Source organism: Glycine soja, chromosome 7, assembly GCF_004193775.1.
Source record: "Glycine soja cultivar W05 chromosome 7, ASM419377v2, whole genome shotgun sequence".
Classification (NCBI taxonomy): Eukaryota; Viridiplantae; Streptophyta; class Magnoliopsida; order Fabales; family Fabaceae; genus Glycine; species Glycine soja.
In genome coordinates, this window is record NC_041008.1 from 10,451,303 (window position 1) to 10,473,261 (window position 21,959).

Below are 21,959 nucleotides of genomic sequence, written 5' to 3' on the forward strand. Positions count from 1 at the left end.
ATCTCACATTTAACTGATTATTTACTACTATTTTGTTTTGTCTCTTTAGTTGACCATGCTTGTAAAACAAGTTAATTGATGACTCAATCGTATGACTTAGATGATTTGGTCTGTGAAAAGCTTGGAGCTACAATGATGCATGAATATTTTTCATCTGAATCATTTAAGGCCAAAGTAGTTTTCTCAATCGTAAGCTAGTATAAAAATCAGTAACTAATATTATACCAAAAGTAAAACTATACATATCACTCAATGTAAAGGAGGAAAATTCATCTATCATCCTAGCCTAATTGTGAACCGAAAACAAACATCTAAAGAGGTTTTTCTATGTCAAAACCATTACAACTCAAAACAAAAATGAAAACTATAGAATAAAAGAAACTAAAGTCCTAAATGATTTCCCAAAGCACATAATAAAATCTAGTGTTTCCTCCCTTCGCCGCTTACTCGTATATCACAAACTGCCTCAACTGCTAATCTTCTATCTTCAGCAACTCTACACCTGGTAGGTCCAAGTGCTCTCTCAGAAACTTGAATAGAACATTTATCCTTGCCAATGCATTGCTGCAAAGAGAAGAGAAAAAAAATGTCAACAAAAAAACTAGTAGTATTAGGCATTTCTTTATCATTCTTTTAGGTACCATTTTACCTAATGGAACCTAGAAGAAATTTAAAGGCATGGCATGACACATTACCGCTTTGATGGCCGATAAAGCCTCCGAAGATTCACAATTTCCCTTCTGAAAAGATCCACATTCACCCTTTGGTAAGCCGAAGCTAGCAAATTTAATTTCAGAGATGACTTGATTTTTGTTGCATGCTAATTCCAACGTATTCCCTTCATAGGCATTTGCACAAACTTTCCCAACAGTTACTGTGAGAAAGTTGACATAATAGGGCTGGCCTCCCAATTCCTCAAACAAGACCAATGTGTTTTGATCATCGTCACGAAGAAATGAGCGTGGAACATGGTACCTAATTATTGTAATACAACAAAATATAAAATGCTAATGAGTTTTTATACCAAAATAACACAATTCTAAAATTAATTTGGTGAAGAAATTGATTTGATTACCATCTTTGAGAAGGTTGTGCACACATTGACAGGCACTTGTTAGAAGTGTATGGACCACGATAATCACATTTTGGAGAGCAACCATTCTCATCTGCAAGGTAGCTTGACCAATACCTACCAATGCTGTTACCGTTTACCCAAGCATGACCCTTTCCTAATCCACTCAAATCAACCACAACAGGATCATCTCCAATGGGACTTTTGAATGTGGTCTAAAAAGAAACACATTAATCAATTGGTAGTTAATTAGTTTGATCTTAGAAATTGTTGATGCAAAGCAATTTGAATAAGTTAAAGCAACAATTAGTAATTTTACCTTATACCAAACTAAAATTCTATCGGTTGGAACAGCATCTGTATACCATGTTTTGAGGCTATTCTCATAGCTGTAATGCATCTCATGCTCCCCATGCAGTCCAACTTTATAACTCCATTGATTTTTGCTGAGATCTTTGACTATCTCGTCATCATCATAATCATAATCACCAACTGCTGCCACCAACTGAACCGGACCAAGAACACCGACCTCGATGTTGTCAAAGAAAGGACCATAGTTCTGAGTAAATATATAGAAGCAAAATTAGCTTACAGAATCAAATATCAAGACCAACAATGTAAATCTAATCTAAGGTTCTAAATTGCAATTGCAATCATGGCCGATTAGGAAGATTTCTGAAACTTTAGTATAGAAAATTATTGATAAATGTGATTTGTTTTGTCACAATTAATATCAAGGCTGTCATATGCCTGCAAAGGTCTTCGGAATTTCAAACAACATAATTTACAGACTGCAATTTTACAACGTTTAATAATGTCTTGAATTATCGAAATGTGCAAAGCATAGAATATGTTACACTTACGGGTAATCCAACGGTGGTACTAAGTAGACTTATCTCATTCTTCCCAGTAGTCAATTTGATCTTGGACTCGTGAACAAACTTGAATTGTCCATTTTTAGCATGTTGGGTACCTGTGAGGAAAAAGAATGGGTGCGTGAAATTTAAAATCATTGTCACCTATAATAAAGGGATAAGTGGTTAAGATGTTTTGCTGTCAAAACTTACCAACATGTTTTCCATTGACAAATACATGGAGTACATGCCCACTGGTGTGCACTCTTAGCCTAAATTCTTTGGTCCAACTAGGGTCATCATCTCCTTTGATGTCAATGCTGGGGAAATTATTAATTTTCTCATGAAAGTTAGTAGGTATGTGTGCAAATTGATGCACCACAATAGATAACAAAATTTTGAAGAAAAATTCTTAATCCTCCTACAATATCCTGCTCCTACTTTTCATTGTAAGTTTTAAATATGTTTTATACTTCCAAGACTATAAATTGCTTTACTTTTCATTTAATACTTATCATAAAATGTAGTAGGAGGATTTGTAGGAAGATATAATTAATAAGAGAACTTAACATTACTCAACTTTGAATTAATTAAAAAGGACATGCATAGAAAATTATTACCTGGTGATGTACCATAAGTAATCACTAAAATCATTTGTGACAACCTTTTGATCCAGGAGTTTGGGAGCAGTCAGGTCAATGATGCCTGTAATTTGTCCATCTTTCATTTGGACAAACGGCTCTTGCCTCCATTGCCATCTCAAGGCATATTCTAAGTCTTCATTGTCCTTCTTGACCATTATAGTTGTCTGAGTATTGACCTGATTTGAAATTATGTAAATAGTATTAATTAAAGAGGAGTGTCAGTAACATTTTCTGTCTAAAGTTTGATTGGCCATGTAATAAAAGAAAAGGATTTTTTTTATTATAATAACAATTTTGAGGATTATTCTCATCACCTTTGCAGTGTTATAAGCTTCTGAAGAACAGTTTGGAAGAATAGAAACAGACCAGGCAGGAATGGTGTATTCATTGTTTCGAAAATTAATTGTAGCATCCTTTGATTGATGTGCATTTCCAATGAAGCAAGTTGATTTTCCATCATAAGTGTACACCGTGGCCTATCAAAATATGGTTTGCATTACTTAAAAACTCAAATTAATATATATGGAGACTAAGACAGAGAAACAGTTGAGAGACATAAACTTACTGTAACCATGTTTCCATAATCTGTATGTTGTGAGGAACCTTGAGTTAAGATATTCTCTTTTGACTTTAGAAGGTTATGAAGTTGTCTAAGATGTCCCCACTTTGGTTGATTTAAATTACCTTATAAAAAAAAACATGCACTAAAAATAAATTGCCTAATCTTAAAAATAAGAAGGAAAAAAAATGTCCTGACAAGGTGATTACTATAGCACAGTATCATTTTATGGAAGCCACATAACATGTTAGGAGTATGTTAAAGTATGTTAATTCCTCAAAAGAAAAACATATTAAACAATTAACTATATGATTTACCATATTCATCCAAAGGAGCGTCATAGTCATACGAAGTAGTGACATATGGGCCTCCGGCAGTTCGTTTAAAGTTGGTACCACCATGGTACTGAAATAAACAAATAAAGTGTCAACATTGATAAAACTACAGTATTTTTAAATTCAAATTATATATATAGTGAAGCAAATTTTTTATATACAGTGAAGCCAAAAAATTACCATATAATAATTTTGAAATGTGCCACCAAATTGGAAAAACCTTGCAACTGCATAAGCTACATCTTCAGCGGGTCTATGAGGATTTTGCGTACCCCAATTCTTATACCTAAATGGGAAAACAAAAGTTAAATTTAGATTGAAATTTGAGAATTTTATTTATATATTTGACACGCTAATAGCAAACAAATTGTCAAACTTAACGTGGCATGGCATCATTAATAACAATATAGAACTTTTGCGTTCAGTGATGATACAATAATATGGCAACATTAAATTTAAAAATTAATATAAAAAATAAAAATATTTGAAATGAATAACTAACCCGCCAGTCCAATTCTCAGTCCATATTTTGGGTTTGTGATTGTCATTAGGTTGGAATTGATCACAATAATAACCGTCACACGAGTCAATCTAATTTTAGAAGAAAAAACAACTAATTAGGTAGTCACCAAAACACAAAGCTACAAATTATTAAAAAAATAAAAGCTACAAGTAAAGATTTTTTTTACCACTGATCGTATAGATCAATATTAAATTATAATATTTATATACAAATAATACTATTTCAAAATAAATTTTTACAACAGTTTCTAAAAAAATATAAGAAAGCGTAAAATAAGATATGTAATATGAATATACCAAGGATAGAGAAAAATATAAAAATAAATTGTAAAATTTACTTAAATAATATTAATTCGTATAAGCTATTTGTTTATTACCATGAATTGAGGAGCATTGCTTTGTTGAGACATGACCCAAGGCACACCAGTTTCAAAAGAGTCAGCTAATTGAGCGCACCATTTGAGATATTGTGTTCCATTGTTACCATATGCATGCATAACATTTCCATACTCATTCTCGATCTTTTTTGTGTATGAAATAAATATAAAGTAAAAGAATTAGAATATGTAAGTTATACATATATAATTAACTAGGAAACGCTTGGAAAAATTAAAACCTGAGCAATAATAATGGGTCCTCCTTGTACGGCAAATAGTGTCTCATCCTGCATCATGTCCACTATCTTTCTGGTGAAGGTTTTCATCTCCTCCTATATTCATGTAGGATTAATTTAGGAAAACAGGAGGAAAAGAACTTTAAACATGTCAAAAAAACTTAGTTATTCACAAAAAAATAAATAAATGAAAAGACTTACCATAAATGCACGATTATGTGTCCTAAATTCCATGTTGGGAATATTGTGCAACCAAACTGGGAGACCTCTGATGATATATAGGAAATAAAAATAATTATTTATTTGAATTTAAAAAATATATAAATTGTATGTAATTAATAATGTTGTTAGAGATATATTATATTTACCCGTAGTTCCATTCGCTGCTTATATATGGACCAATTCGAATCATCGCATAAAGCCCTTCCTTTTGAATGGTTCGAATGAATCTAACAAGATCTAGATTTTCGGAAAAATCATACTGCAAAATTTAAGGGTAAAATAAAGTAAAATAAATTTTTAGTCACAAAACCAAGACATATATTTAACCGAAAATTTTTGTCCCAATGAGAAACCTGACGACGCTGAGGTTCGTGGGCATTCCAAAAAACATATGTTTCAATTACATCAAGTCCACCTTCTTTTGCTTTACGAATCAAATATGGCCACATCTGTCAAATAAATATTACAGAAAATAAATAACAAATTAAATACATTTAATTTAATAAAAAAAATGATGATAACAATAATACAAACTCAAATGCGCAGTACTAATCATTGGGTTTTAGGATAAAAAATAAAAAAAAACTAGCAAAAGTAATATCAAAAAAATATAGTAGCTTACTTCAGGAGTGCTGCGAGGATAATGAATGGAACCAGAGAATAAAATTCTTCTTTTGCCATCAATTGTAAGTGCCCTTTCATCATATGAAACCTCAAGAGCATTGATTGCTATGCTAATCAAACTCAAACATAGCAGAAACATTGCACTCAGAGAACACTTTCGCCCCGTCATTGCAACACAAAGTCACAAAGAAATCACCCACTATGAAGAAGAATCGATGTGAGTATGATCTATGTTTCATGTTCTATTTATAATAAAATTAAACGGTTAAAGATAAGTGGCAGTTCAACCATAAGATAATAATATGTTAAGAGATTATTTCTAGCCCAAACAAAAGATTTGGAGACTTATCATTTATTCACAGAAAAGATTTTGGAGGCATATCCTATATCGTATAAAATGATTAAAAAGATAGAAATGCATTTTTCTTTCTTTTTTAATTAAATATTACAATAGTCAACCTTCTCATCAATATTCAATTGAAAAATTACTATATTATTAAAAATCGTTAATTTTTATAATAATCTTTTTTAAAGTCATTTTTACATTTTTCAAATTAATTAATACTATAAAAAAACTTACCTAAACATGGTCAATAATTATGAATTACTTTTAAGTCATATTAAAATTAAACTATGTTTTAAGAGTTACTTTATTTGAGATATACGAATAAAACTGATTCAAATTAACTAACCTTGTATCTGATATTTATCCATGGGGATTGTCTTCTGCTCCGTCTTTTCGCGGGTTCATCTCCTATCCTTCCAACTTATCTATTCGTTTTAATAATAAGATTTGTATAATCTTAGAGATATATTTGTCGACTCCATTAATAAGATTTGAAAATTGTAGATAACCTTTTCCTTTTGGGGGTGGTGTATGGGGTATGGGTTTTTTTTTTAATTATCTCTATCTTTATTTTTAATATTTTTGGTGCATGCACAGGTCTGGAGAAAATAAAACAAAACCCAAGAAACAAATGCACAAGATTAACAAAACCAGCGGTACGAATGCTTTATAACTCAAAAAAAAATTTGGAAATAAATGATTGACTTTAATTTTTATAAATGATATCATAATTAAAATTTATAATAAATAAAATGCATAACATATTTTATATTTATAATCAATAACTTAGAAATCCATGTTATAATATTATTTTTAAGTATTAGTAATTTAATTTAAAAATAATAATAAACTAAATTTAAAAATAGATCTAGTGATAAAATAATTTAGAAAGAAAGATTTAACACCCTCTATCCATACATATGTGTACTAATAAAAGGAAAAGAAATAATAATTAATTAAAAGTTTTTAAAACATATTTAAATAAAATCCTTTCAACAGTGTAAAAGGCTTGCATTCACTTTCTTTAACATCATATTTAAACTTGTCTAGATAAATAATAAAGTCATCTCAACTCAAAAAAGGCCGCCTAAGACTTTATACAATTAATATAGAAACATATATTCAAATGTCACTCCCTATCAGAGCATTATGTCTCAACGTCCTTCAACACAAAGTTCCTTAAAGTAATTCACCTAGTCATCTACTCCCCTGAACACAAAGTTCAAGATCATCACAGGATCCAAACACAAAACACAGGGAGTGAGTTATCACGTTCCTAACTAATAGAAAAGCAAGACAACTAGATATGCATATCATATAAATGAGATACAACTTACTTAAACATAACTCATGTAATTCCACCATTTTGTCGTTTAAAATTCACTTTTCAATCATCAATCACATTACATATGAATCACACACTCCGATCAAGACATAATAACACATCAATTTCATAATAAACAATTACCAACCGTATGCAACAGTTATGCTAAGACTCAAACCTATAAGCAATATGGTATCATGTCAATGAAAAACCATCCTAAGGCGGTTAGGAGTACATAACAAGACACACCACAACATGAGTATGTCAGGTTACTCTCACTATGTAAAATCATAGGGAGACCACTTAGGGTCACGTTGTTTTGCGAGAATGCTTCAACCATGTGAGATCACACAGGCTCAAAGAAGCACTCAAATTAGGCGTATTTACCCACAAGGCTTACACTTCGAAGAATCCGTCAGAGCCTCTTTCTATTAATTTTCAAATAATAGGGTAATTTTTAAAATATGATTTAATTATGATTTTATTTTTAATGATTTTTTTATTTACTATTAGGTTATAATGAAGGGTAATTTTAATAATTTTTTAAATGAGATTTAAAAATTAAATAATATCAACAATTTTTTAATTAATGTGTATATTATTATTATTTTTATTTGAGTTAAGAGGAAATATACTTTATACACGAGAGAGAAATAAGAAAAATAAGAGAGAGATAGAGAGGAGTGTGAAATAAAAATATGAAAATAAACGAAATTAAACTAAAAGCTTAAAATAAATATTAAGTACTAAAAAAATCCTAGTAAAGGAATCACATAACTGATAACTCTATATCTTATTATTTTTAAAATATTTTTCCATATTTGATTTGGGCTAGTATTAAAATATGCATATTTGATTTGGGCTCTTTGAAGGTGCCTAGTCCAAGAAGAATTATATTGGTCCATTTTTCTTAGTAATGTATTAAACTTTCAAATATTATATTAAGAGGAAATAATGTATGCTCAAACAGCATTAAAAGATTGTTTACTTTCAAAGTGTTGCCTTGTTCTTTTTTCTTTGTATTGTAAAACAGATATTATACTATGCAAAAGGATATCCAAAATTGTATTAGCTTTATTTTAGAAAGAAAAAAAAATGGCATTCCCGTTCGCCAAAGTCTTAACTATATTTGTAAGAGGATTTTTATTTTATTTTTAGAATAAGCTTAATAGTTCATATATAAAATGCAATTTGTAATAGATATGCAACTTTGTTTTACAGTGTGCTAATGTTCTCCATTATTTACTATAATATTCATTTATTGACATAAGATCAAGAGTCCATGATCATGAATACTATTGGTACATAAAAAGACATATGCATTAAAAAAATGGAAAAAGATAAATGCACTGAAGCACAATCAACTGGGGGCGCCATAACTATGATCTGTCTTTCAGGCCTCTTCTTTTTCTTTTGAGAAGTCTTTAATAACATATTCTTTAACACATATTTTTCAATTATAACACACTTTTTTTATATAAAAAAATATCGGAAATTATAAAATTACAACTAAAAATTATATAAAATGCAATTAAAAAGTATATTACTAGCATTTTTCATTTTCTTATTGCAAATGTCTCTTCCTCTCAACCGAAAAATTAAAACTTCCTAGATGGAGTATGTAACGATAATTTGCATGGGTGTTCTCTCTCTTCTCCACTTTATGAACAACTTTTCACCCCATTTTAACGTGTATATTAAAAAAACTTTTATGAGGTGGATCATTTTTAGATTGGTCAGAAGAAAACTTGGTGGATTTATTTATGTAAAATGAAATTGTGAAAGAGATCTGTTAATGCGTACAGATACGTCCATTTATTGCTCTGGGCCCACGAAACGTATTAGACAAAGCAAATGGCCCTCAGCCAAAGAAATACCAAATATTTTTAAGAATTTTCTTTTTGGTTGAACTCTGAATAGAATCACGACTGTATGACAGATGATAAACCGTAAAAATTAATAGTTTGTATTTTGAGAAAGAAACAGATGACCCAAAAAAATAGTAATAGTAAAGAAAAGACAATTTTTTGCACAAAAAGTAACCACAAAAAAAGTTCTTGCATTAAAAGGTTAAATTACTAACGTTTTTTTATATAAAAAAATAAGTTAAACAAGATTGTTTACTTCTAACTCTAAGATCTTACTCCATTAGTTCCATTATTTGAAAATCAAATAGTTTATACTATTGCGTACACAAGTATATTCAGGATCAACTCAACATATTTTTAGACGTACATAAAATAAATTTTGACATGACACATTGAAAAAGAAAAATTAGGGACTCTACAAAAAAATTAAAATGATTGTTTTCCTTCATCAACAGGGTTCAAACCCTAATTACCAAGGGAAAAAATATCTTAGTTACTATAAAATTTTCATAAATATTAATACTAGATAATTTTTTTCTGGCAAATCTAAAGAAGGGCTTTTAGGTTGGCTTATGTTGGAATATACATATAAAAAGAATATTAAAATAGGAAAGGGGGGAAATGTATGGCTTCCAAAAGTGCTCATATTCCAACAAAGTAATAACTACAGTACAATAATACCGTGATCAAATAAAGGATGAATTTGTTTAAATTTTTTAAAAATAATTTTATAATAAGTATTTTTTATATAATCATTTTTTCTTAAGAAATAGATATTATTTATTTCTTAAAATAAACAAAAAAAATTATTTTTTTAAACAGAAAAAAATTTAGATAAACATACTAAAAATCTAAAAATAACTTATTTTATTAAAATAAACCCTTATTTCAAGGAATAAATTTTACCGAACTTACTGAAAATAGGATAAAACAAAACTATAGCAAACAATATTTAATTAACGTATGGACCAATTGAACTACTAAAATGTGTCCTGATATGTGATCTTCAATGATTCATTTGCCCCACAGTAAGTTAGATCAATATGGATTTATGGCTATGGCCAAGCCATCAGTCCCTTTCGCATCTCCAATTGTGTTCACATCATCATCATGCCAAAATAGTGCTGCTGACGACACATTCTACCCAATTAATGTTTTTATCATTGATGTAACATTGCATGCTTGTTTATTGTCATTCTCACTTGAACCAAAGTTGGCCAATGTTATACGATTTTCAGTACTATCCCTAAAAATGAAACACTATGATAAATTGGTATGCCGGCCATTTTCAATTAATATTACAAAATGAAAGAGAGACCAAGTGCACGATGCTTCCCATCAAGTGAAGATAGAAGATGCACACAATCTTACTCTTGCAAGTGGCTGCTTCTAAAATAAGACAACTTTTAATTCAATCCTTTACATGCTTAGGATCATTCTCTAATTAAAATAACAATTGATTACTTATTTTCATTTTTAATTGAATATCTATCATTTATCTTTATATAATAATTCTTTAGTCAGTATCTATATTTTTTTTAAAGATTATTATATTCACATCAAATAACTCATGAAATAGTAATTAATTTTTGTCATAAACTGTAAAAACTGTAAACATATAGAAGATGAATATTTTTTTTTTAATATAATTTATTTCATATCCAAACGTCAAATATTAGTATTCAAATCCTAAACATTTTGTTTAAAAAACACATGTCACTTGTATACCTATATTTAATTAACACTTATTGCCAAAATAAAATTTTAATTTATTAATTGAAAATGTTAAAAAACACATAAAATATCACAAAGTTATAAACTTTAAGTATTCTTAAAATATAAAATATTTTATATTATCATTTACTTATAAACTGAAATGACATGTACACTAAATTATTGGCTTGTATAATTAGTTTATAGCGTAAAAGAATTTATACTTAATTACAGAGTAATAATTAAATTCTAAGTTCTGTCCTTTTAAAGATTTAATCCTATGGCCTTCAAATTACAAAATAACAACCCTACTTTTATTTCTCCATCTCAATTAATTCAACAAAATACAAAGATATAATATAAAGCCTTTTTTTTATATATATAGCGGATGAAATGGAGGGGCTAAACCCCTAACAACCAAAATGTCTAATATATATATAGTTCATTTGTAACCTTTTGAATTAATATGCTTCACTTAAGGTTACAGCTGTTGCAACTGGCTAGCTTTTCCATCAAAGCATATAGTCAGTGGAATATCATATCAAATAAAAGGGGTTCATTAGTGGGGCATAATGCAACCCACAATCACAACATAAACTTGCAAATCACAGTATCAAGTAACGTGGATATCTTTCCAATGATAGCCGATGTATCTGGAATTTTTAAGCACAAAACACCTTTTTTCATCAGGATTTGCCAAAAGACACACGAAAGAAAACTCACTAATATATTCTTCAAATCTTTCACACCCATCACTGCTTTTTAGCTTTGATGATATCCCCTTGTGCACAAGTCAAGGATAAAATCAAGGAACAAAAGTATACAAATGATAGATAACAGCTATCAAGCTTTCACACACACTGATGATCACTCAGGAATCAAAATGAGCCTAAAAAAAGTTGTATATGGACAAATATGTAGGAACCTCTAGAGAAAAGGAGAGAAAAAGAAAGAAAAAAAAAAAAAAAAGAGGGAACAAAGGCCTTATTATACATCTGATTCCTTTCTTTCTTCAACTTTTACTTTTAACTATAACATTTATATAATGACTAACACAACCTAATAAGCTTTGGCCCAAAAAGAATATACAGAGATGCTTTTAGATTTGTGGAAAGTGCAGACATCTTTGTCTTGACAAAAGAACTACCTATATATTAATTTATATACCTGTGCATATTAATCTTTTCTATTTTGGCTAGCAATAAAGTGATCATATGTAAACCAATTAAAATTAGGCATGTTCATTGTTGTGCCAATTTGATCTCCCTAAGGTGAACTCCAAGCTTGGATTTTGATCCATGTCGAAGCTTCTTGTTTGTATGTAGTTGCTACCCTGCACAAAGCAATTATTTTCATACAACTCATAAGCTAGCTATTTGAATATATAGCAGTAGTGAAGATTAGGTCACAACCTCAGAAAGTTTCCCAGTATGCTGAGATGATAGGATTTCTTGTGGACTAAGCTCATCCAAATCTCGAGAATTAGCTTGAATCCGTGCTCCTCTACTGCTAATCATTTCAAGGAACAAAGTTTTGAATGAATGAAAGTTCCATGTGATAGATACACAGACACTCACATGCACTAGAACATAATCTTTATTTGAGACACATTAATTACCGTTTTGGTTATTTGACCCAATATTATAGTAAGCTCTATGTAATCCAAGGAAAATAATAAAAAAGTACAAGGATAAGCACACATACATAAGTATCTGGGATTGAGTAAGTGCGGTAAGAAAAACTTACGTATATAGTTTACATGAGGTCAAAGTTCAAAAATCCTATTATATTGAAAAACACACATACGGATAAGATAAGACAATAGAAATTTAAATAGCTTGATCTGGGAATTCAGGTAGCTATATAGGGAGAAACGATAATATAAGAGTGAAGCATACGTAGTGCAACTGTGCATGGATGAATCAGAGGAAAAACGATGATTTTTTGTTTTCATTTATTTTCACCATTTTGATATAAATCTTAAAAAATAAAACTAAAATGAATATATGATAACGTCTATATAATTATCAATAAGAGCATAAAATATTATCATAAACAAAATACACCGTATGGTATCATTTCCCTCTCCTGATCAAATGCAACAATAATGAAATGTATATTGTAATGTTAAAATAACGTACTCTGCCATATCATCGATGCTCCTATATATAGAGTAGTTATCAACACAGACACCTTATTTTGAAGAGTACGCGCAGGCAGAGAGGAAAAAGAAAAGGAAGAAATAGAAAGTGGTGACTCACGAGAAAGTGAATGCATAATTATTGATTCTTATGCTACAAACCTTATTTGGTCGTGTACTACGCGACCTTTTGTTAGAAAATAAGGAATATGGTGAAAATCGTCCAAGATCTAATTTGAATAAATACAATGTGACAATGCAGAAATTAACTAATGTTACACATTATACAAATAGTTGACACAATTATAATGTCAGTATATTTGACTTTTGATTACAATTTTTTCACTTAAAAGATTATAAGCAGCTATTCTTCATATAGTAAAATAAACATTATGAGTCCGGTCTTATAATTAGGTTTACCAACATTAAAATAATATAAGATACATGAAAAAAAAATATTTGACAGCTGCATTTGTTTCAGTATATGTTTTTTGTATTGTAATCATACAAAACACTATACTCACATTAAGCCGTCTGCAGTTTTTTCTACAAAAAAGGATTAAGCTGATATCTTTTTGGAATAAGGAGTACATTTTATTTTATGTTCACGCATAACGCATTACAACATTTTATTTCAAGGATAGATTCAAGATGTATTTCTTTGTATTTAAGATAAAAGTTATGTTGCACAGACACAACTAATCAGGCAAAAGGGAAGAAAAAGAATCAGGAAAAGGCGAACGAAGAGGAACAGCGTAAAAATTAAGACCAAATAATAGGGAATCTAGGTTTTTAAAAGGAATTTAAGAACATATGCGTATGTTTGTGACTCCATGTTAGTTTTTTTACTATTGAGCTAGCCCTGGAAGAACCTTCCCTTTGATCTCATTTAGAGGCTTTTCTTTGAGGGATTACTTTTATATTCTTTAAAATGTTGAGAAGTATAATACGTATATTAGGTTTTGAGAAATATTAAAAAAATATTTTCCGACATTATTTTAGCATAACTCCTACTAAATCATATGTATATGTGAAGATAGTGTATATAATTATTTAGACGAATGGTTTAATTAAGTCTTACCAATTGGACAGTAGGTAGTGATATGGATAGAGGATATAATAGATTGTGGAGGAAGAGTGATTTTTGTTTATTTTCAAAGATATTCTATTTTGTAACTAAATATTCTTATAATGAATTTTTAAATTGTATAAAAATGTCAAATATAAGTACAATAAATATTCTTCTGATTTTGTAATTTTTTTATAAAATTTAACCAATTAGAGAGAGTTTGTTTAAAGAAATATGTTGAAGGATATGTTCCTTACACTTCTCATCAATTCTTAGCACTCCTCGTCAAATTTTTTATTTTGCTGATTCCTCACCAATTATTTATATCCAATAATCAATTATAAGCAGCAAAAATCAATATTTTGAAATACAATGATCGATTATTAATGAAATAAACGATTATTGCAAACAACATCGGACTTAGCTTTCCAATTTTAAACTACCCACTTATCATAATTAAATTGAGTTTACAAATAAACATTTTTCCTCAATAAACAACATGAGAAGCAATTGAAACCTTCTAAACTTATCTTTTAGCCTCTCTTGAATCATTTGTTAGATTGTAGCGCTTCAGTTTATGAATTATTCAATTACATATATTGAAACTTGGTTGTATAAGAAGTAAAAGGAAAGAAAATATATGGACTAAATTACATGTTTGATCTTTTATAGTTTATTTTTTAAATTCAATTTGATTCTTTAAGTTTTAGAAGCTAATTTAGTGTTTCACAAAAAAATAAAGCTAATTTAGTGTTTTATATTTTTAAAGGGAGTCAAAATGTTCTTTCTCAAACAATGTTTGCTTTCTTTTGGAACGTGATTTTTGAATTTATTTTTTTTACTAATTTGAGATATGAAAATCATTTCATTAAATTCACTTATATAAAAATTATGAAACTGGAGCATAATATGATGAAAAATGAGATCATAAACAATTAAAAAAATTTAAAATTAGAATTTTCAAGTTGTTAATTGGATTTACTTTTTACTGTATTTATTCACAGATAAGTGAATTTTATAATTTTCATACAACTGAATTTAATGAAATAATTTTCATGTCTTAAATTAATAAAAAAAAATTCAAATGACGTCTCAAAATAAAAGATTAAAAGAATTATTTTCACTCAGTTTAAAATATAAAAGATTAAATTAAAGTTTCTAAAACATAAAAATAAAACTAAACAAAAACTAGAACATAAATCACTACACATCTAATTTAGAAAGAAAAAAAATGTGTGTGCAATATAACATAAATATCCTTAAAAAGTGTATAAAAATAAGGGTGACTGTGTATTTTACTTACATAAAAACATCTTAGCTAGTCACTTTCCATCCAAATCAGAAGGATCAAAGAATCAGTGAGTCTACTGCTTTTTCATTGTCCTTTCCTTTAATTTTTGACAAGTCACCAAACATAGGGACGGTCATTTTTGAAAACTTTTTGTTCCATCTGTTTCCATTCTTAGTTGTTTCATTCGTTCAAGCGTTCCAATCATACGGTTAAGTTTATTTATCAATATTTAGGCAACAAAAAAAAAGTGAGTACTTAAATCTTGTTTCATTTATTCTCTGAAATACTCTAAAATAAGTACTTAAATCTATAAAATAAAAGTAGATTTCTCAGAATCTCAATTCAAATCTTATTACAATATATATTACTAGGGGCAGATATCTGATCGATGCTGTTCAATAACCTAACTTGGCTAGTAGCTTAATTATCAGGTGGGTTTGAATTGCATTTCAGGTTAGTGTGACTAATATGATATTATATTAAAGTTATTTTAAATATATTAAGGATATAAATTATGTCAGCTAGCTCTATCTAAATTAGTACACTTAGTCTAATATGATAGCTAATATATACTTTTTTTTTTATTGATATGTTGTTTTGGAATACATATCATAAAACATCATTTAGTTTTTTCTTTTTTTACTTTAAAAATACATATAACTTAACTATGTGTAACGTTTGAATTTATACATTTTATCCAATATCGATTTAGTTTGATTCTGGGGTAATCTTTTTATATATATAAAGCAATCATTACTTAAACTATAGTTAAGTTGGACTGGGATTTGAGAAATTGGTTGATTCAAGTCAACTTATGAACACTTCACTACAAAAGGCTTGTAGGTTCGATGAATCTAATGAATTATATATTAATTATTAAATAAGAGCCCTTTATGTATTTTATATTTAAATAAGAAAAATCCAAAAATTTCACGCACACAGGTTGAAAATATAATTAATTGTATACACATAATTAGTATAAATAGTTAATTGATTAAAAGTAAATTAAAGATCATATGATTATTTTAAAAAAGTCATATGATTGATTTATATTTTAAACTTGACTATTGCATGTAAAATGTAAATCTTAAACGAATGATTGAGATCTAAATATAAAAGTAATCATGTAATATTGAGTGACTTTTAATCATAATCATGTATACACAATTTATGTTATTAAGATTCATTTTTCTTCCTTTCGTATATACAATTAGTCTTTTTATTTAATAAATAATGAATAATTTACCTATGTATTTGTTATAATCGGTTTAATGATGGGCCTGCTCCCAGGTGGAAGTGAATGTAAAAATGAGGTATCTGATAAGTCATCTTTGAACATGAGAATGCTACTACAGTACATATTTCTTAACATATGATCTTACTAACACAATTTTTATTATGAAAAAAGTTTATATGTATTTTATCGTTTTTTTATAAATTTTATCTATATCTCACTATATAAAAAAAATAGGCCTACTTAATATGGCTAAGAAACTTTTCTGAATTACAACAAGAAAATTAAATGTTAAAAACAATGTATATGAAAAAAGACTAGTTTACTTATAACATTTGTCTTCTATATATATGAGTTATATGTAGCAATTAAATTAAGCATTATAATGTATTACTTGGCTAGTATATTTTTATTGTCAAATAAATTTTATAAGTTTTATTAAATTCTCATTATATAATTATTTTTTCTGATTCTTACTAAATAAGAGACAGGCATAACTTATTTAGTAGGGCTCATAAAATTTGCACTGGCATTTCTTTTCTAAATATATGAGTTGCTTAGCAAAAGAGGAACAACGAATTCAACCTCACTGCCTGTCTTTCTGACTTGAAGGAACTTTTTTGCAGTGTACAGACGTGAGGACCGAGAAAATTTTGCATCTGAGTCAAAGCTGATCAGAAGCCAACTCAATTCTGGACCACCATTATCAGGACTTAGGGAAGCTAAAAGTGATCAATATGGTCATGGAACATATATAATATGATTTTATGTGACCTCATACAAGCTAAAGTTTACTATGCAAAAATGCATACTCATTTGAATGTCCTATTTAAATATCACAATATTATCAAGATAATTTGCTTGATTTTCTGTGTCTGAAATCTTTGCCATTTTTAGCCATAGAAAAAGAAGTTATAAGGACATTGTGTTGTATCACACCCCAATGACAATCTAAATTTTCATAATTGTGTGGTATTTGTACCTTCACTTCCACTAGAGATTTTTTCCCTACCTATTCCAATTCTCCGTAGAAATGTCCTTTCGGTGGTTAGTACTTATAGTAGGAGTTTGCCACACCTAAGAATCCTAGCCTCTTTTGTCGTATTAGTTGACTAAAAAATTTGAATTAGAAACTAGTAGCAATTAAGCATCAATCTTTGATAAAGCTAAAATGCCAAATGTGTACGACTTCACAGTGAAAAAAAAGAAAGAATTGAAATAAAGCCTAATTGGATAACGGTATAGTGCTGTGAGATAATGTTAGTTATTGAATGGAGATCAAAGCAAGTCCATTAAGACATGCAATGATAGTGGCCAAAGGAAGTAAGAAACTTAATAAGTATAAAGCATAGAAATATGCTGTCCTGAAATTGGAGTGTTAATCCATAAAAGGTATATATTGAACAGTGGAGAATAGCTCCTCTCGTTGTATATTTATTTGCACATAACCACTAAAATTTAATCTAGATTCACGAAAATTTGCTTTCAATACATTTAAAGAAGCTGAATGACATTGTATCAATAAGAGGTATCCACCAAATGAGGAATAGCTACTTTGATCTTCAGAAAGAAAAGAAAGAAAGAAAGCAGAAGTGGAGAAAATAAATGAAAAGCAAAAGTTGTCAGCAAGAAGCACTTTTTGAGTTTCACAAAAGTGTGGACATTGGATTTTAGATTTTCCCAAACTTCAATTATTAAACTCAACACATATGTATTCTTAATTATATAGATATAGATAGTGAATCCAACCATGCACCCATGCAGATAGTGACACCAAACATTCATACACATCAGAGAAAGAGAAGAGGTTACCTGGAAGAAGAATTAACCCATAGATTGCTGGAAGTGTAGCCCATATCATTATCTATAGATGCATTTGGAGTTCCTCTCTGATTGGGTAAAAAATTCTTATTTTGATCATTTGGTACTGTTAGGGACATGAAATCCTCATCCCCATCTGTTATATTGCATTACATAATTAAGCATTAATATAATCCATAATCATATTCATAGCATTATAAACATATATACTTCAAACTTGAAATTATATTAATCAATCTTCCTTTTTAACTTTGTACTACATACATGTTATAACTTTAATTGATGGATAAATTAAGAGAGTCTGAGTCATAAAGGGGTGTTAGGGAATCTTCATATATAGGAATTCAAAAAATTAAGTTAAAAAAACTTGGAGCGGAGATCAAGGAATTAATTAGTATAAATTGCAGTAGGTAAAATATTGCAAGAGGCGAAGCTGATTACATTATATATGAATTACCTGAAGAAGCTGCAGGTTTGTCAGTGTTCTTAACAGTCCGATACATCTGCAGTGACCAAAAAAGACAAATAAGATGAAAAAAATATAATACAGAGAAATGAATATATATATATATATATATATATATATATATATATATATATATATATATATATATATATATAAATATATATAAAATGAAAAACAACAATGATAGATGGGAAATCTGAATTGTCTATGAAGAAGAAGATTTTGAAGGGAGAATAAAAAAGGGAGAGAAAAATAATCAAATCTGATGCTTCTTTTCGTGGGTTTGTTTGTTTAATAACCATGAGGTTGATGATGTTTGGTAAGGTAAGTAATTGCCTCTATTATTGAGAAATGATGGCTACTTTTCCTACTTTCTCTTTCTATCTTTTTATCCCTTTCTCTCTCCCTCATGAAAAGTAGAACTTGTCATGTTCCTCTTGCATCAAACAACAACTTCCACTGTTCATCATTCATTCATTCACTGCATGCCTTGGTTCCTGTGCCTCTTAGATAGACCTTGGACAAAGTCTACACACTACCCTATTCCAGAGGCACAACAAAACACATACATAGAGAAAGAAAACACATACATAGAGAAAGAAAGAGAAATATAGAGTTTTTTTTTTCTTTTTTGTTAATTTTTTTTACATGGAAATGAAAAAGAGGATAAGAAATGAGAGCAAGCTAGGTAAGGTGTGTGAGTCATATATACCTGCAAATGACTCTTGACATGAGCTAGTGTTAGATCTTTGACATCCATGAGCTCCAAAACTGACTTAGGAGTAGCCCCTACAACATATCCAACAAATACAAGAGTTCAAAATTAAACATAGTAAAACTACATAAGTAATATATAATGAGTTTGGTTACATCTTAGATGTAATTTTAAGAAGTTAATACTTGTACTTTTCACATCTCAAACGTGTTTTTGTTTTTCTTCTTGACAACTTTCCAAACGCACTACTATTGAACTCACACACACATATGCAAAAGAGGGAGAGAAGAGAAGAGAGATTCACTTTCATGGCCACCAAGTAGCTCAACAGCATGAAGAAAGCGATTGTGAAGAGAACTAGTCCAACGCATTCTTGGAGCCCTCATGTTCCTCTTATTACTTTGCTGCCTTGAAAACATTCTCGACCTCACAAATCCATTCGAAAAATCAGAAGCTCCAATATTACTACTCCCAAACTGATGCTGCTGCTGGTGTGGGTAATCAAAGTACGGAACTTGTTGGGGTCTTAGAGCACTCTCCATGGTCATCTCACGAAACCTTGAGATTGGTTCTACTGCTACACCCCCAAAAACAACACCATTATTATTACCATAATTAGGAGCTGAAGGAGGGTGTGGAAGTGCATATAGAGAAGAAAAGGAAAACTTGTTGGTGGGTAATTGGTTTCTCTCTATTGAGGGAATATTAATAGTGCTACTAGTGTTATCCAAAGAAGAAAGGTTACTGTAGAGAGGGATTCCATTGATGAGTCTTATTTGACCCTCATGAGAAACCCCATGACAAAGCCTAACAAAGTTTCTCTTCCTCCAGGTGCTTTCAGCCTCAGAGGGAGTAGAAATAGTACTTGTGTGGTTGGCTAAGGAAAGTTGTGTGTCTATGTGATAATAAGGGCTACTACTACCTTTGATTGAACCATCACTGTGTGATTTGAGGCCTTCAGCATCAAAGGGTGAATCCCCTTCACTGCAAATTGAAGAAGGAGCACTGTTTGGGAGGCTAATGTGAAGGGAAAGATCAGGAATCGGATTCGATGATTGTTGTTGGTCTTGGAAAATCTTATTCTGGGGCATTTTTTTTTCTTTAGTTAGCTACTATATTCCCAGAAATGATTTCAATTCAAGCTATAGTATATAGTATGCTATATGCTATAACAACCTTGAAATGAAAGGGAACAAGACAAGAAAAGAAAACCACTCTCAACCTAAGAGACCAAGAAGGAGAATTCAGAATTTGTGGGGGGAGGGGGTGTATATTTATTCCTCCACTATAGATTGAAATTTGATATATATAAAGAGAAATCCCTAAAGCAAAAAAACAAAAAAAAAAAGAGGATCAGCTAGAATATTAATCAGTTAAGGTGATTAATTGAAGAGGTGCAAAGTGGGGATATGAAATATATCTTCTTTGAAAGAGAAGGCACTTTCTCAGCTTCACAAAACCATAGAGAGAGATGTGTGGTGGTGCATATAATATAAACAAAAGAAAAAAAAATAATATATATATATATATATATATATATATATATATATATATATATATATATATATATATATATATATATATATATATAAAGGGAATGGGAAAGAAAGAGAGAGATGAGAGTGTTTTTCTTGGCTAACTTGAGTTGAGAGTATATATAGGAAAGTGACACTCCAACAATTCCTTTCATTCTTTTTCTATATAATTAACTCTGCTTTTCTGCGTAGTCAATGCACGCAAAAACTGCAAAGTGCAAAGTTGGGACAAGTTTTGCTGTGTTTGATTTTTCTTTCTGCGAAGACGACGGGGTGGAAATTGATACATTAAAGGCTAAAGAGATTAATCAAAGAGGGACTCTACTGTTCATTCTGCTGTCACTTCTACCTGTATCTCATCATCATCATATCATCACCCAAAACTCTAATTAATTTCTCGAACAATAATATATCAAATGAGTATGAAATTTTTAATTTATAGCCTTCATGTGAGATCAAAGTCAGTTAACTTGCTAGCTAGGCTTTGTTTTTTTTTTTTTTTTTTTTTTGTTAAATTGTAACTGAGACAAGAATCATAATTATTTATTCTCAAAAATAAAAAAGATTAAATGTTTTAATTTAAAAATAAGAAGATAAAAATCAAGTATTTAAAAATTTAAAATTATAAGAAGATTAAAATTATAATATTTTTTTTTATAAAAAAAAGGATATAAAAGTATGCTAGCTAACATATGCATCGCCATTATTAATTATTACTACCGATTGTAGATGGATTAATGTGAAATAATTTCACATTAATAAGAAGTTTTAAGTTTGAGTCATGCTTAATTGCATATTAACTCTGTTAACTACTCTAAATGAACACTTTACTACTCATAAGTCCTACACTCAATTCAAATTAGATTATTGTACCTGAGTTTATACCAAAAAAATAATCTACATCATTAATTAATATTAGAAAATTAAGAAAACAACCACCAGTGTGTGTAACATGTGGAATTGTGCCTATGTAACTCAGTTTGAATTGTATT

The 21,959-nt window shown here is 29.4% G+C and overlaps 2 protein-coding genes across 3 annotated transcripts; both read right to left on the reverse strand.

Annotated features, from left to right (window-relative positions):
- Window positions 1-268: 268 nt before the first annotated feature.
- LOC114417713 (beta-galactosidase 15-like) lies at window positions 269-5,628 on the reverse strand. The gene is made up of 18 exons (XM_028382797.1): window positions 5,444-5,628; window positions 5,175-5,270; window positions 4,968-5,080; window positions 4,801-4,867; window positions 4,603-4,695; window positions 4,364-4,507; window positions 3,967-4,055; window positions 3,645-3,750; window positions 3,447-3,534; window positions 3,136-3,254; window positions 2,885-3,046; window positions 2,547-2,746; window positions 2,140-2,246; window positions 1,936-2,045; window positions 1,392-1,631; window positions 1,076-1,287; window positions 696-975; window positions 269-564 (listed from the first exon to the last, which is right to left on the reverse strand). The coding sequence occupies exons 1-18, from the start codon at window positions 5,612-5,614 to the stop codon at window positions 421-423; spliced, it is 2,541 nt and encodes an 846-aa protein (XP_028238598.1). The 5' UTR covers window positions 5,615-5,628; the 3' UTR covers window positions 269-420.
- Window positions 5,629-11,406: 5,778 nt separating this feature from the next.
- On the reverse strand, window positions 11,407-20,935 carry LOC114418712 (transcription repressor KAN1-like). Of its 2 annotated transcripts, XM_028384185.1 has the most exons (7): window positions 20,355-20,934; window positions 19,737-20,006; window positions 19,430-19,506; window positions 18,709-18,754; window positions 18,243-18,387; window positions 12,109-12,202; window positions 11,407-12,029 (listed from the first exon to the last, which is right to left on the reverse strand). In XM_028384185.1, the coding sequence occupies exons 1-7, from the start codon at window positions 20,521-20,523 to the stop codon at window positions 11,928-11,930; spliced, it is 903 nt and encodes a 300-aa protein (XP_028239986.1). In that variant the 5' UTR covers window positions 20,524-20,934; the 3' UTR covers window positions 11,407-11,927. The 2 variants fall into 2 exon arrangements, with proteins under 2 accessions (XP_028239986.1, XP_028239985.1); XM_028384184.1 differs by having other exon boundaries at window positions 19,737-20,935.
- Window positions 20,936-21,959: the final 1,024 nt, after the last annotated feature.